This window comes from Tasmannia lanceolata, unplaced genomic scaffold (genome assembly GCF_043159265.1).
Source record: "Tasmannia lanceolata isolate RefF3 unplaced genomic scaffold, GAP_Taslan_0.1 ptg000007l, whole genome shotgun sequence".
In the NCBI taxonomy this organism is placed as follows: Eukaryota; Viridiplantae; Streptophyta; class Magnoliopsida; order Canellales; family Winteraceae; genus Tasmannia; species Tasmannia lanceolata.
Window position 1 is genome coordinate 1,394,428 of NW_027518684.1, and position 17,672 is coordinate 1,412,099.

At 39.4% G+C, this 17,672-nt stretch overlaps 1 protein-coding gene across 1 annotated transcript; it reads left to right on the forward strand.

The window, feature by feature from the left end:
- Positions 1 to 4,693: 4,693 nt before the first annotated feature.
- LOC143881361 (uncharacterized) lies at positions 4,694 to 12,994 on the forward strand. Its single transcript, XM_077384394.1, has 3 exons — positions 4,694 to 5,581; positions 9,726 to 11,253; positions 11,351 to 12,994. The coding sequence occupies exons 1-3, from the start codon at positions 5,329 to 5,331 to the stop codon at positions 11,496 to 11,498; spliced, it is 1,929 nt and encodes a 642-aa protein (XP_077240509.1). The 5' UTR covers positions 4,694 to 5,328; the 3' UTR covers positions 11,499 to 12,994.
- Positions 12,995 to 17,672: the final 4,678 nt, after the last annotated feature.

Genomic DNA, 17,672 nt, shown 5'->3' on the forward strand with positions numbered 1-17,672 from the left:
CCATTATTATCTGAAACAAAATGGAGGACAATGGACATACCAGAGCATAGGTTTAGGAAAATGTTATCAGCACTACTGTATTTTAATTAGGGCACTGCTCACTTTATTAAAAGTACGGTATGGCCCGCACCATAGGATGATCAAAACCGTCAATTAGATGGGCCACAGCCTAAATAGGTTGTGCCCCAAAATCATTCCATAGGTTGATCCACCTTTGGAAATGATTTTGGGGCACAACCTACTTAGGCTGTGGCCCATCTAATGGACGGTTTGGATCATCAACCTATGGAAATGATTTTTGGGGCACAACCTATTTAGGCTGTGGCCCATCTAATGGACGGTTTGGATCATCCTATGGTGCGGGTCATACTGTACTTTTAAGCCCTAATCAAAATACAATGGTGCGGATAACATTTCCCTAAGTTTATCATCCAGAGCAAAATAAAGAGAACCAATGGAGTTTTTTTTCCTAATGGCAATGACAATGGAATTTTTTCTAATGGCAATGGCAATTGAGTTTTTTTTTCTAATGGCAATGGAGTTTTACAGCTTGGAATACTTGGGGGAGAAGAAGATAAAAAGTGAAAAAGGTAGGTGAAATGGCATTATGATCCGTGCCTAAAAGGTGGGGGAAAAGCAAGAAGGATATTCTTGTCCTAAAACATATCTGACGCACCAGACATCCCCTCTCTCGTGATTTTCAAAATTCTGCCATTGATTCATAATTTCAGCAAAAGTTTGCATTTTTTAATAATTTCTCCTTAAAAATTGTAGAGGGAATGATATATTTGCCTCTTTTTTAACATGGTACAGCCCCAATAGTGTAAAAAAGTAGTCATAACTCATAAACATAGTTCAGAAAACTAGGTCTTAAACGACATTTTTTTAACCACATTTTATTTAGGGCAATGATAAATCCGCATCTCCTTTAGGATAATTCGTACCACTTGGAATGTGAATTTATCATCACCCTTTAAGAGTACAGATTATCCTAAGGGTTGCGAATTTATCATCGCCCTAAATTTAATATTCCGTTTAAAACTCTTACAGTGAAAAAACACGTGTTTTTTATGAAAACATTTTAAACTTATTAAATGTGTTTTTTTGGCCAATTTTCAAACATTACTTCCATTATATTTTGTAAATGATAAAATTTTAAACGCACTGTTTGTGTTTCCTTATTTTTTACTACGTTTTTTTTAACCAGCGCCTAATTAAACTCCAATTTTTCCCATCCCGTATTTTTCGCCGTAACATGCTTTGCTAACTATGGTCATAAATACACTTCCCTCAAAATAGAGGTTCGACACATCACTTCCCCAAGATATGGGCTCTTCCTCTAAAATAAGCACACCTTTGATGAGGATGGCCTACTAATACACGTGGGCCACGCCTTTAATGATCGTGGCAGCTAACACTGATCCTTAATCTTGTGGGCAAGCTTAGGGATGTAATTGGGCCCTAGTACGATGCTATATGAACATTTCTACCGTGATCTTAGATGTTTTCTTGGATATTCGATCAGGGTTGTTGATCTAGTTGTTCCCCATGGCCCCCATCTTCATCCTTGATCCCACCTTGACGACCGATTATAACCCTCTATCAATGTTCTAGAAATCCAATAATAAAACTTGTCTGACAAAACACAAAACTCTTGGTTCAAGGGTTAGGATTATCCGGTCACAATATGCATGACTTGAGACGGTGGGGGGTCATGTCTTACTATGATTGTTTTCCTTTAGAAGGAAAATAGTGATCGTTTAAAAGCTTTCCTGGGTCTCTTATTATTTAAAGAGTTGACAAATGCTATGACCCAAGAAGCTCTCACAAGCAAGATTTTAAATTTCAGTTTCTGCCGAAATTTTGAGGTAGGTTGCGGAAATCCCAAAATTTAGGGCGAAATTCGGTAAAGGCGCATGAAATGTTGTTTGTTTGGTCTGAAATTTCGGCTGAAATCCAGTAAAGGAATAATTTATTTTTATTTTTTTTTGCAAATTTCGCCGAAATTGCAGAAATTCCCAAAATTTTGGCTGAAATTCAGTAAAGGAATAAAAAAATATTATTATTTTTTGCAAATTTCGTCGAAATTGTAGAAATTTTCAAAATTTCGCCCGAAATTTGGTAAGTTTCGTCGCCGCCAGACATGGCAAAAAAGGTCCATCATTTCCCTCCATTTTCCGCGGCAAGTGAGAACACAAACCAAAAAAAAAAGATATGCGGCGACCGAAAAACGACAAGCTCATATAATTTTAGACAGCCGAAATTCCCTCCCCCATATTTACTGCTCCCACCCCTTTACCTCTCTCTCGTTCAATAGACAATCCATACATCCACACTTTCAGGATTAAATTCGATTCAAAATTCCGGGCGCGCCGCCTACTCTGACGAACATCAATTAGAAATTGGTGAGCCTACAAATTACAAAATGGTCACATCAGAGAGAGTAGAGAAGGCTATACTCTCTCATTTTACCATACAGAGAAGGAGAAGATAAAAAGAATAGTAGAGGGAGATAGGAAAAGATGAAACATAGGTGGTGGTGGGAGAGAAATTGGGAAGATCATTTGCTGAGATAGAGGAGAAAAATTAGGTGACCATCTACAGGGACTACTAGTTTTCTTTTCTCTTTCAAAATTTATAATCCTTCGATCTATAACCTCGTTCTCTCTCTTTCTCTAACAAGAACCAGAACTCTAGATTCCTTCATTGGTTCCACTCGCTCACCCATATTAGTATAAAAAGAAAGCATCTTTGTAAGAACCCATTAGCTAGCAAATAAATATTAGGTTGTAGAAATCGATGGTGATATTTTCAGGAGAAGAAGAAACAAAGACAGGAGGGAGATAAAGAGAGGGAGGGCGGGAAAGAACCTGGTACCATTGTTGAGAAAGAGGAGAGAAATTAGGTGACTAGATAAATGGATGAAAAAAGTGGCAGGTGGGACCGCTCTAACTTATCGGCCTCACTATTTGCAGATCTCCAAATGTGATGAAATTTGATAGAGGAGCCCTCATCGCAGTCATCCAATGGATCACATTCAAAGAGTCCCCTTCTACGAGATGGTCTCAATTGTTTGCTGAGGGGAAATTTTAGAGGTAAATATGTTACTCCCTTTATAATTTTATGCGTGGAGGAGGTGGGATTTTCTAACTTCTTTCGTTGTGTGGGATCCAATGACTATAGCCATAAGAATTATGACCTCAATTAAAAGGAAAGGGTGACCCAAGTCGAACAAGTGGAGGGCTATAATAAGTCTTCTTTGATGACTTTTATAGAAAAAAATGCTTACAAGAAAGTCACTTTTACTCTCTTTACTAAAAGATACTTGATGGGCCCCACTTTTATCTTGATTAGATACATTGATTTATTGGGGCCCATGGAGACCATATGGGTTGTCTCACATTATTCTAGAAGATCAATGGTTTGATCTCATATGCATGCACTGGTATGCTTCTTGCGGGACCCAAAAAATTCCTTTCATTATTGATGGTAAAAGTGATTTATGGAGTCATTCTCAACCGTGTTCTACCTGTTAAAAAACTATGGACAGAGGGCGGACAGAGTTGAAGTGAGGTTACTTTTCCACACAGTCGCACTTTTCAACAGATCTTGTCTTTATTCATTCATGGGGCAGGTGCTCTCTCATGCAACAAAGAGTCCGCGAAATGGTGGGATGGTTCCTAGCAAATCCCCCCATTTATGTCCCACTTATGCCGTCGGCCTTGCGGCCCTTGCTATGGAAGAGGGTACACCAAAAGTCTTCCTCACACAGGCACCAACTCCAAGCCTTCAATATGGCCTTGAAATGGATAGTCAGGTTGTTTAGTCAAGAGGGATTTGCGCAACTTTTGACGGATTTAGGAGTCATGAATGAGTCGTGCTTGACTTTTTGGGGAACTCTAAATTGCCCTGGTAGTCTTGTGCAACTTGTTATAGATAGTCTGACAACAACATTGGCTGGCATTTGGCAATCAATTAGCAGATAAATGGATTGGGTGATTGAACAATTTCTCGAGAGAAAATATAGCCATGAATGTGGGATAGCAAGCCTACCCAGGAATAAATAAATTGGGATAGCAAACCTGTTAATGGATAAAGCAAACAAAATATTTGGCTTTTGTAGTTGCACAAAGGCCAAGAAAGCTTAGGGATTTTGCTTGGCATTTAGATGTCATGTCAGTAAAATTCTCTGTTTGGCCGCCAATGTAGCATTGAACTCCCTGAAGACTCATTGAGATGTCTGCTGGGTAATTATTGCATGTCCTCTTGTGTGGGATTGTTGTCCCTACTATAACATCCAAGCCAAGGTAGAAATTTGCTTGAAATTTCTTGGGAATGATGTTTCTTCTCTCTCTCTTTTCTCTTTATATTGGTAATGACAACCCTTACTTATTCCCAGGGTGTGTTAGTTAGAGTTGAGCTTTTGCCAAAAAAATAAAAATAAAAAAAGAGAAAGAATCGGAATCAACCCGAACCCAAAGCTGAACCCGACCTGATTTTAAGGTAATTGCTCAACGAGAATCCCCAAAAATCAACCCGAGTTGCACTCCTGCTTATTCTCCTATCCTCCAAGTCTATGCCGTACAACAAAAGACTACATACCTCGATTCTTTGGAGTAATTGACTACTTATTTAACTACTCCTAGTCTACCCGTGCAACCAAACATGGAATACCCGAATGGAATAGCATATCATATTCAGGGATAAATAACTTACCCACCAGAGCCGTTACAGCGGGACCCACCAGTGTCAAGAAGAAAACCCTTCCACGGAAAAGTGCGTCCTTCGGCCACTTCGCCGATTCAAATTCACCGAAATAGACCATAAGAAAACCCTAGAACGCCCTAGAAAGCCCTAGAAATTAGGGTTTATACTGAAGAAAAATCTGAAATGAAGAGAGTCAGTGGAAGAATAATAAGGAATCCGCATCGTCTAGGGTTTCTGAGCAGACTTTCAGCATTTTCAAACCAAATTCTCTAATGATCTGGAAGAAAACCCTAGTAAACCCTCGGAACCCTAGAAATTAGGGTTTATCTCAAAGAAAAATCGGAAACGAAGAGAGACAGTGCAAGAATAATAAGGAATCCGCATCGTGCAGGGTTTGTGTGCAGATTTTCAGACAAGATTCTCTCAACGATCTACGGAATTTCTAAAGATTGGTTTCTCGGTTAAGTTTTCTTTCGAGTCGAGAGAGAGAGAGAGAGAGAGAGAGAGAGAGAGAGAGAGAGAGAGAGAGAGGCCGAGGGGTGTATCTATCAAAATAGGGGTTGCATAGATATCATTCTCCTAGATAACAGAGAGGCTATCGTCTATCGTGCGCAGGGAGGAATGACTTTAGTTGCAATGACGGATAAACAGTATATGATGGCGAAAACTTCGGTTTGGTGGGATATAGAGAACTGTTATGTGCCCAAAGGGTTTGATCCTCACGCAATTGCGCAGAATATAAGTTCGGCTCTGGAGGCCATGGATTACCGTGGGCCCGTCTCAATCTCCGCCTATGGAGACACCAACAAGATCCCTGCATCAGTTCAGAAAGGGCTTTCCAGCACCGGCATCGGCCTCAACCATGTTCCTGCTGGTAATGCCATTTTGACACTATAAAACCCTAGATTTCAAACCCTAATTTTAGTTTTTTTCTTCTTTCTTCATTTCAAGGTGAGAAATCTTGGTTTCAGATTCTAATTCGTGGTTTCTGTGAGAAAATCCTTGCTCTTTTTGTTATTGAATGGCTAGAAAACCCCAGCTTTTACCATTAAAAAAAAGAAGCCCTAGCTTCATTTTAGTCTTTTTAAATAAACACACATTGATCCTCTTGTAAATGTATCCAAGATTAGTGAAATTCAGAATTTTATCAGATAGAAAACCCTAGCTTCATTTTATTGAATGGCTAGAAAATCCTAGCTTTCATTTTTTTGTTTTTTTTGAATGGCTAGAAAACCAATTTCTATAGTTGGATCTTAAAAATGCCTACCTATATGATGACCTCTCTGAAGAGGTGTATATGGAGCAACCTCCTGGGTTCATTGCTCAGGGGGGATTGGTTCTGTTTGTCGACTTTGGAAGGCGTTATATGGGCCGAAGAAGTCTCCATGAGCTTGGTTTGGCAGATTCAGTGAGGCTGTTACGTAGTTTGGTATTAGGGTTTAGAGTGGGTGGATTAGGGTTTGGCATTGGGGATAGGAGCTACGTAATCGAGGAAAGAGGGTGGGGAAAGGAGAATGGGGATGGTGAGGTTTGAGATTAGGGTTTAAGGTGGGTGAAATAGGGTTACGGCAATTACTTACGACAATGTGGAATGGGTTGCCGTAGATGAGAGTGGGCGGTTGCGGTAGATGAGAGTGGGCGGTAATATGGTGATAGGATTACTGTAAGATTGTGAGGGTGGGGCGGTAATAAAAAGAGGGAGTGGGCGATGTGATTACGGTAAGATGGTGAGGGTTGCCAATGGTGGGGTGGTAATATGGGGAGGGGATTACGGGAAGATGGTGACGGTGGGGCCAGGGTTGTGCAAGCCGCAAGAGAGGAGAGAGGGATGCGCTAGAGATAGAGAGAGAGGAGGTTACGGTTCTGTTCCTCCTTTTTTATTTTATTTTAATTATTGGATCACCTCTGATACCATGTTATTGTGAAGAAGAAGAAGAAGTGAGGGAGAAGATGAAGTCTCCTTATATATATAGACACACACACAAGAGAGAGACTAAGGTTACAAATACAAAGACCAAAATACCCTATAACAGTGGCAGAAGGGTATAGAGGAGCTACAAAGAGTCTTCTTATGGTAAGGTGGAGAGGTATAGTAAAAAGATGACCTTATGGTATGGAAGAAGGCTTGCCAATCTAAGAATCATGGAGGCCTTTGAGTCATTAATATAAGGCTGTGAAATAAGGCATTGTTGGGGAAGAGGCTTTGGAGATATGGTGAGGATGGAGAAACTATTGGCATAAAATCACCAGGGACAAATTTGGGAGGGTTTGGGGGGCCCTGCTCTAGGAAAAAAGTTAGAGTGCATCGAAGTCTATATGTGTTATCAGACCCCTTTATGAGTCATAATTTGGGTTTAGACTGGAGAGGAAAGAAGGGACACGATTTTGGGTGGATCTCTAGTTACGTGATGTATTCCCAGACCTATACCTATTAGTGACGGATAGAGGGGCCAAAGTGAGTGTTTATATGGACAGGATGGGGGGTGGGAGGTGGTGTGAGTGTCTAGGCTTACGAGAAACTCAAGGAAAGAGAAATTGTTAGCCATTCCTCACTTCTTGAATCTATTTATTCATCTTAGTGTTCCTCATTTTCTCTTGACAAGAGAATCTGGACCCCTAATTCACAAGGTTCTTTCACTATTCTTTCTTTTACAGCTTGATGAGGATAGAACTGATTCCCAGTTCAATATAATAATATGATGATCTGAGGCTCCTCCACTAGTAGCGGCCTTTGCTTGGATGGTGGCAAGAAAGAAAATCAATACGTATGAGCGGCTAAAAAGAAGAAAGATCTACTTTACCAACTGGTGTATAGTATATAAGAAGGAAGAAGAAACCTTGGATCAATTATTGGTGCACTGTTCTATTTCTCATACTAATTGGTATTCTATTATTAAAACCTTTGGATTTACTTGGACGTTCCAAAAACTGATTAAGTCCGTCATTTTGCTCTGGAATAGCGGACCACTTGGCAAAGCGGGAAAGTGCTTTGGATGTTGGTACCATTTTTTATGATTTGGAACTCATGGAAAGAAAGGAACAATTGCATTTTCGAAGAGATTTATCAAGACGAATTGGGAGGATTGTGATTGAAATCAAGATTGATCTCATTTAATGGGGTAGAAATGGAAAGAATCTTTCTTGCCAAAACATGGGTGTCATTCTAAGAAATTGGAGGACTACTATATGCGAAGAAAGGTATGAAGCTTAAAACTCTTCCTAGGTGGCAGTAGGGGTGCAACTCAGGCCGGGTTCAACCAGAAAAAAAAAGTCGGGTCGGGTCAGGTTGAGTTCGGGTTCGGGCAACCCGACATGAGTGAAAATCGACATTTTTTATCAATTTTTTTTTTTTTAAGCTTAAAAACTCGGGTTGGGTCAGGTTGAACTCGGGCTGGGTTCGGGTTGGAAAAAAGGGTTCCTTGGGTTGGGTCGGGTTGGAAAGCGGGTCGGGTTCGGGTTGGAAAAAAGGTATCCTCGGGTCGGGCCGGGTTGGCCTCAACCCGACGCAACCCGACCTGAGTTGCACTCCTAGGTAGCAATCCCCTTCCGCAGGTTGTGTGAAGTTCAAATTTGACGGGAGCTCTAAAAGAGAATCCAGGAAGAGTGGGTATTGGAGCTGTATTTCAGGATTGTAGTGGTCAAATGTTTTTTTTTTGTTGAATGGTATAGTTTTCATATGTTTTTTTGGAATGGTTATAGTTGTCGTATGTTATTATCTTTTTCTGGGCAGGTTGTGTGAAGTTCAAATTTGACGGGAGCTCTAAAAGAGAATCCAGGAAGAGTGGGTATTGGAGCTGTATTTCAGGATTGTAGTGGTCAAATGTTTTTTTTTTTTGTTGAATGGTATAGTTTTCATATGTTTTTTGGAAAGGTTATAGTTGTCGTATGTTATTATCTTTTTCTGGGCCGTCATGTGTGTGTGCTTATGAGGTGGAGGCGAGAGCCCTCCTTTGGGGTTTGAGACGATATGTTGTCTCTGATTTAGGCCCTTTAATCATTGAAGGCAACTCTAGGAACTCAGTGGCTTGGGCAAGAAATTCCTCATCGGGGCCATGGAAGCTTGCAAACATCATATCGGAGATCAGAGACCTTTGCTCAACTCCTATCCTAGAATTTCATCATATGAGAAGGTCAGCTAATGGGCAAGCTGATAAGTTGGCAAACGAGGGATCTTAGAGGGATGAGGTAGTGATAATTAGCTCACTACAGGAGGAAGACAATAGGGTGGCAGTTGAGGTTGTATTTTGGTATTTCAAAGATGTATATAACTGGTGTGATGCCTCGTCCCTGATATGTACTTTACTGAATGTTTGTTGGAATAAAATTTATGTTCCTGTTTAAGAAAGGCATATCAGTGACAAAGTTCTTTTGTCTATTAAGTTTTCTGGATTTTGTATATGCATACTAAGCATGCTACATTTTATAGAAATTCTTCTTTCTCTTAGTTTATTTAGTCACCTAATTTGTCTTGGAAATTTCTCGGCAATGGTGTCTCTCGGTATATTTTAACTTTTTTGTTAATTTTAGGCTTATATCGGGAAAAAATTGGAAAAATAAAATATTTATAATATATAAAAATATAAATTTAAGAACAAAAAGGGAGTCTTTGTCTTTCACTCTGTCTTTCTAGTCATAGGGGATGGGATTGGGTGTCCCAGTACCGATGCACAAATAAGTCGATGTCACACGGGTGAAGGAATAGAGTAAGGCTCTACCTTCGTTCTAGGCTTGAGTTGAGGGCGGTTGCCGGAACCAGTTTCCTTTGTTTGCTACCCTGAGTACTTATATATTTATATACTTATAAATATATAAGTATATTATATATTTAAAATATATAAGAATATAAAATTTAAGAACAAAATTAGAACAACAAATAATATCATGAATTTATCAGGATGTTTTCGTGATATTTTCGCGATAAAAATAAAATACGAAGATATCTTGGTATTGTTATAAGATATCATAGATATTTTTTTTATTACATACGTCATACCGATTAGAATGTTAATGTACTGCAGGTGTTAAAGATGCAAGTGATAAAAAAATTCTTGTTGATATGCTATTCTGGGCCGTTGATAATCCTGCCCCTGCAAATTATTTGCTTATTTCTGGTGATCGTGACTTCTCTAATGCACTCCATCAGTTACGCATGAGGAGATATAATATTCTTCTAGCACAACCGCAACACGTATCTGCACCACTTGTTGCTGCAGCCAAGAGTGTGTGGCTTTGGACAACTCTTTTGGCTGGAGGTCCTGCATTGCCAAATGGGGACTTATCACAACTTTCTAATGCGTCAAGTGCCGATATGTTAGAAGATGCCATCCCTGATCCTGTTAAGATGCCTTCGGATCCTGTGTCTGAAACTTCTTATCTGGGAAGTCAAAGGTTTTATGGTAATGGGAGGGTTGACAATAAGTCTAAAGGGAAGCAACCTTGGAGAAACCCAAGTCAACAAAATATATCGAGATCCTCAGGCAACGAGTTTAGGCAGCGTTCAGTTGGAACACAAGAAAATTCTAGCAGTAGAAGTTCTGATAAAACTAATCAGAAATGGAATTCTACGCCACAACAAAATCAAGCATCCACATTAAAGTCATCTAGCACGGAGTCACACCCTAATTTTACAGGAACAAGAGCTCCTCATGAGTTCTTTGGTAATAATAAGCCGAATGTTTCAAGTGGACCTACACCAAGTTTTGGTCCACATCGTCCTGATATATCTTGGAACAACGGAAACCACTTCCCTAATAGTCACCCAACTCAGTATCCTCAACCATCGAACCCGAGTGACTTTCAGCCTATGCAACCCTATTTTGCACTTGGGAATTTGTTTCCACCAAATTCTAATATGCATGGTTCTCACCCAATGGCACCGAGATCGGATGGACAGCCCTTTACGTCAGGTCCTCATACAAATGTACCTGATATCAGTAAGCTAAATATTTCTGAACAAACAAGCAATGTCAATAATATTCCTAGCTTTCAACGAAACACGGGGACATGGCCTATAGACTCTTCGGACCCTGCCAATTTTAATATCCCACAAAATGCATGTCCTTCACCCAGTGCTCCACTCCTCTATCCACACACTATGAATAATAGACGTCTTACTCGTGGTCCAGAACCTCAACCTTCAACCTCTACATCCATGGATAATGCTGCTCCCGATAATGGGCTACGGGGAACTCCATCCAATGATGTTCTTGGCCTTATTGTAAATGTATTACTTGCCTTGAACACACTAAAAAATGATAAGATGGTACCTACAGAAGCAAATATAGCAGATTGCATTCACTACGGGGAACCTAATCTCCCTAATTTCAATGTTAGGATGGCCCTGGACAGTGCTATCATGCAACAAATGATAGAGATGCGTAGTGTAGGCAATGCCTTGCAGGTTTACATCCAGAAAAATGATACTCTGTGGAAGTGTGTGAACCCTATGGGTGGTAATGTTCAGCATCAAAAATCAACATTGGATGGAATTCAAAAATTTCTAGCTTCTGATGGTGGACGCTCTGCAATAATGGCTTCTCAGTGCAGGTAAAACCTTTCTTGCAATCTTACTGTATTTCAGATTCTTCTCCCTCAATCTATCTTACTGGAAACCTGTTTGTTGTATCCCACAACTAATGTACAGGTATCATGCGGCTACTATACTAAAGAAGTCATGTTTGAAAGATCATGTTTTGGGTGATATACTCCAGATTCTGCATATGGCAATTACCATCAAGAAATTGATTGTACCTCATTCCTCGGGCTGGCAGCCAATATATATTACCCTGTGATAGGTGAACCCAGAAGTGGGTGCCAGAACTGAGACTTGATTTCAAGCTTACAAGTTTTATCTGGCGGAAGTTACTTGAAACTTTGAAAGTAATATTCAGAAGTGGGCTCTTTATGATATATTTTTGAAGAGAGAAGAAAAGAGACCCTTTTGAAACCTTAGATTAAAGCTGATAGAAAGTGAAAATTAATGATCCAGTTTAGGACAGTAAGGGAGTAACTAGTGTAGAGGCTTTTTTTTTCTTTTGTTAGTGAAGCAGGACTGGTATTTGAAATATAGGACAATAGTTAGTGAAAGGGCAGGCTTCACATAACATATGACCTCATTTCTCTTAGAATGGAGCGATATGCCGCCTTTCTGCACCATGCATCTGCCTTTTGGTAGGTCGTTTAGGGTTTATGGGGTTTGTTGCCTTGTCTTAGAATGCCATTTGAGTTTGTCATCCATTAGCACAATGGGAGGGTAATTCCACAGCTGTGCATGCATTCGTGAAATGATTGTGGTTAGTGAAACACAACAAAGTGATCCCAGAAGCCATCTCTTATGTTATAGGAACCTTCAAAACTAGTTGTCTGTCAAAGGACTAAGTTCCAATACATTAACCAAGCAAGTAGTATGGTACTGTCTCTCACTGAGTTGTTAACTTTAACTGATCATGAAATCATGCTACTGTAAGAGTTTCAAAATAAGGTTTTCCAGACATAAGAGACGATATCTTTGAGGGTTCATGAATCAATCTACTGTGAAGAGATCTGAAGTGAGGTTTTCCTGACATAGGATATCAGTTTGTTATTTCCTTGAAACGGTTTTAGTATTCGGGCAGAATTTGTTACTTGGTGGAGGAACGATACTCAACATTCCCAAGAATGCCAAAGTGTTACTATGTTTTTAGTTGAAGAAGTTTGATGTATGCATTATAATGCTTATAATGGTAGCCAGTCTCCAATGATTCCATGCTGGAGAAATAAATGTGTTGCCATGGTACATACGGCCGGAATGCTCAAAGATTGGTTTGGGTTTCATCAGAATCCGCAAAGGTATGCCGATAATGACTTTCTAGATACTGGATATTTCCAGAATGAAGTTTTGAAAAAAAAAGTTATGGAGAAGACAATTCTCTTCTTGCTACTTGCATAGGGCAGTTATTTTCAATTGAGATACAGACAGTTTTGTTAAATCTGCTTCTGTGCATGCATCTCTAGACCCTTTTGGAAGAATAATATGTGTTTGCTGGAGACAAGAATTGAACACTTTGTATTGCTTGCTATGGTTTCTGGTTAATATGCCTTCTATTGTAATTGTGTTTTGAAGATGTACTTGGGATTTTAATGTTAAATCTGCTTTTGTATATCTCTGGACCCTTTTGGGAGAATAATATTTGCTTGCTGGAGACAAGAGTTGAGCATTTTGTATTGCTTACTATGGTTTCTTGTTATTATGCCTTCTATTGTAATTGTGTTTTGAAGTTGTACATGGGATTTGCCAATTTTGATAGCAGGTTATACTTGCCCTGGTGACATGATTAAAATGTTCCAAATGATTTGATTGAATGTTAATGATTTGTATTGTCCAAAATTTGCAATGTTGCGGTGTCTTGGTTGGGGCCATAATAAAAGCAATCACCAATTTTAGAAAAAACTAGGCAAAAACTATGAATATTTGGCTTGCCGGACGCAAATTAGTCAGAATCAAACAGTTGTTTTGTAAGAGAGAATTCTTGTGTTTAAACCATGTTTCCTTAATAAATTTGAGGAGAGAATATCTAGAAAATGAGTCTTTTAACATATTTTCTTTGGGTGTATCAAAGGGTGTATCAATTGGCAAGTCCAATGACTATAATCGTTTCGGGACGCGTCTTATAAAAGTGTCTAGTGATGCAGATTGTGCAAGGCAGTAGAGGAATCCATTGATCGTGTTCTACTACTCTAACCTATGGAGGTGCATCATAGCTTCAGTTTCTCATGGGTGTTCCATTGCTTCATCGAGAAAACGATTTTAAATTGGAGTAATAGCCCTTTATGGAATCTTATCCCTTTTGCAACCTTGTGACACATATATGGCAAGAGAGGAACACAAGAATCTTCTTTGATGATAAAGAAAAATTCTTCGGCAGAAAATTTTCAGATATAAAGGACCTATTTCAACCTCTGTCTCTGTCTCTCTCTCTAACAATTTCTCTTCAGTCTCCTTCACTGAATATGTGCATCCACATTCTACCACATGTATAGCTTGAAGAATTATAGTATTCCATTGGACAGAACTACTAGTATTAGATTTTTCAATGAATTTTTTCTGTGTTTCTGATGTGAAAATAAAGAGAGCAATTATCTTCATTCATTTTGAAAATTGATTATTTGACCAATATTATTGTCTTGTAGTTCATGAAAAATTTTCTACCCTGCATGGAGGTACAATACAATGCAAAATGCTAGTAATTTACTTGTGATGAGAGACCTTACATTATGAGGGATTGTCTAGGAAATTTTGCAAAAAGCAATTTGGCTGCTCACCTTTTCAGGAGAGAACAGCCTCCTTGTAGCAGATTTTGTCTTAATTCATTTAACTCATCTGATGTGGCTGTTCTCTCGTGCAAAAGCCACAATCCCTTGAGAAAAAAAGGGCACAATCCCTTAAGAAAAAAGGGCACAATCCCTGAATCTCTCTCGCGGAGTGCGAAGTGCCATTTTATTCTCCATGTTTTTGTGTATACACACTAGGACTGAATACTCCTCAAACTCCAGCTGACCCAGAATTACCTTTGGAGCTACCATCAAAGTTTTAATGTGCCCTTGAGAAGACGAGGCACCATATAATTCCTCTTTAAGTGTGTTCATAGAAAAAGCTTGTAGCCCTCGGCATGAACTTTCCAGCTGTTATAAAAAATAAAGCCTACAAAGCCCGGGATGAAATAATTACATTTTGAGTCTAAATTTACAGTTGGTGCGCAGTTTCAACACTTTTTCACCAAGATGGACGTTGAACAGTCCAAAAGACCATCTTGCCTTTTTCTCCTCTGTTTTTCTCATTTCCGCTGTATTCATTGCAGCTGACCGCCACACTGTAACTCGGAAAAGGAAGAAGAAGAATATGAAATAAAAAAGACAAGAAGGAAAAAACAAAAAAACGAGATGGAGAGGGCAAAATGGTCTTTTGGACTGTACGATACCCTCCCGGGTGAAAAGAGTTGAAAGTAGCCATTACAGAAAGGGTAATGATATTTTCACCCCCTTACAGTACTTGCACACACCCCTTATAACCTCGTGAAAAGTGGGCAACTTTATGTCAAATCATGCTATGAGGGGGTGTGCAAGTGCTGCAAGAGCCGCGGGGGGGGGGGGGGGGGGTGGTGGTGGTGGTGGGGGGTGGTGGTGGTGAAAATATCATCTCCCTTACAAGAAATAAACTAATTTGATACCTTTAAGCCTGTAAGCACAGATGCTCGATGCAAGGGTTCCAACTCTCAAATCATGGTACATAACTACATATCAGGACAACACTGTGAGTGATCAATATATCTATTACATACACATCAACAAACTTCCAAACCTGGCAAGTCTTTGATCAAGGAAGAAATGGGTTATGTGAAGGGTATGCCTCCTTTTCTCTTTGGCATGCCTTGAGAAGCAACCAAAACAAAATAAAACCTATGACAAGCCAAATAATAAGATTTCCCAGGCAATTTCTCGGAAAGCGAGACTACAGCCACACATGCCCACTTTTTACTACCAGATTTTGACTTGTTCATTTAATTCATCTGAGGTGGCTGTTGTCTCCTGCAAAACAGGTTTCTGCAAAATTGGCTAGCAAATCCCTAAGAAACTATCATAATGTGAGTAAAAGAATGTTTTAACACTTGGAACTGTGACTCACCTTGCAGCATTTAAGCCTCCAAGTGAAACTGTTCCATAAACTCTTTGTACACCCTTCTTCACAACTAGTACAAATGTAGCTACTCGGAAAATATTATATGTGAAGGAACAAGTGTAGCAAAAAGCAAAATACTAAAAACATATTAAAAGAAAATTACCATATACTGAACTTTCCTCTCCTGTACCTGTAATGACTGTGAAATAAAATACTCAGGAACAGATCAAGATCTTTGTACCTTCTTCCAATTTTGTTTTCCTTGTTCGAATATCTACACTACATGCTCCATTCATTGAGGATTTTTAGCCAACTCATGGTTTGCAAACTCGTGACTTGGACTCAACTCATTCAACTTAAAAAAAAAATCAGTTCTCGTCTTCTTGGATTGACAAGTTTGTGAAAAAAGACTAGAAACACAGCAAAACAGAGCGTAGGAAAACCAAGGGTAGCAGGAAAGGTAAATATGGGAAGGGGATTGCAGAAACCTTTTTTTTTAATGATTTCTAACTTTAGTGTATTGAACGAGGTTATGTGTCTCGACCTTGAGTAGGTTTAAACCCAGCTTACTGATGCTTGATGGAAAATAGAGATGAAAAAGATGAGGAAGAGAAGGAGAACAGAGAAGGATATGAGCGGAAAAGAAAAAGAGGTCCCTTTCTTAACATTATCTTACGTATCTAGTGTTATTACAATAAGTAAAATGCCCCTGATAAGGGCCAAAGAACACAATAGTCAGGTAGATCACCCAGCCCACCAAAAATTGGTACTCCCGAGGATAAGGAAGAAGATCACCCTCACTAGCATGGAGAGAGTTCTTTGAATCAATGGAGGGGGGGGATGAAAGGGTTTGCATCCCGATATTCTAGTATCGTTCTGGAGATCAAGGACATACTTCTTTGAGAAAGAAGATCCCTCTTCTAAATCAAGTAACCTCAAGACTCGGAAAGACCTTCATGCTGCTCAAATCCTTAACCTCAAAAATACGACGACGCTCCCCTTTCGCATGGGTAATGAAAGAGGGGATAGACTATCCAGATGTGAGGGAATGAACGAAAACAGGGTCGACATTGCTGAAAGCCCATGTCACGCATCACTCTGCTAAAGTGATCGAACCATGTACATGGAGACTGTTTCAAACCATACATAGACATACGGAGGCGGTGCGTCTTAAGTAGAAAACCAATAACACAGAACCAATAGAGGGACCCATGGAGTTAAAGAACTAACCAAAAATGATAGAATTATCGACATCACACTTTTTGACGTAGAGTTCGGACTTCGACCATGGTGTAGTCTAAAGTAGAAGCCCCATCTTCATGCAACCTTGCACATAAAGTGTGATAGCACATCCCATTGCAAATAATTTGATGATGTAAGCTTAATGGTAGTGATAGTAGTGGGGTTATTTTCAGTTCCCATTGATTTATAGCTAATCGGGTTGATCTCCATGATTGGAAGCACACCAAGAAACTCACCAAAGATTGATAAGCTGGGACCACCAACAAAAAAATTAGCAGCACGGACAGATATGGACAGAAAAATGACTGATACCGGCCTAGAATAGGGAAGGAAGATTACAATATTACACAACCAAACAAGAACGTAACAAGTAACAAGAAGAATATTCCCACTAATACAAGTGAGAATGATAACAAATCTTTCAAAACAAAAAAGAAAGAACTTTAACAGCAATTACAAGCTCATTGAAATAGATTGATACTGAAGCTAAAAACCAACGAAAAAAGCCCTAACCATGAGAAAACAACCTGTTTTTTATGCAAGATTCATAACAACACATTCGATACAGATTTTTTTGAATGGCTACCTTAGATACAGCTTTGTAGCTCCAAAAAGGGTACCGACAGATTTGTCAGTAAAAATGGCCCGATTGGAGGATGAAACCCTTCCGAAGCAAGATCAAAGCCAAGATCTAGATAAATCGGGTCGGTGAGTAAGAAGCACGGAAAATACTTTCCATTAATTGTAGAAGCTTTGAAAAAGAGAAAAAGTTGTAGATCTGGATCCAGGATGAAAAAACAACCGTACTGGATGCTAACCTCTTTCATTTCCACCTGAAAAATACAGGGCTGGCTTCAGTCCTTCCTGAATGACGTCTGTGATGAAGACGAACGGGGAAGAAATGGAGAAAAGAAGATTAGCCTAGGAGAAACTCTGATACCATGATGCTTGATGCAACCAATTAGAGTTGGTGGAAAATAGAGATGAAGAAGATGAGGAGATAAGAGGAGGAAAGACAAGGATCTGAGTGAAAAAGCACGAGGAATAAATGAACTCATTTGCCTTATAC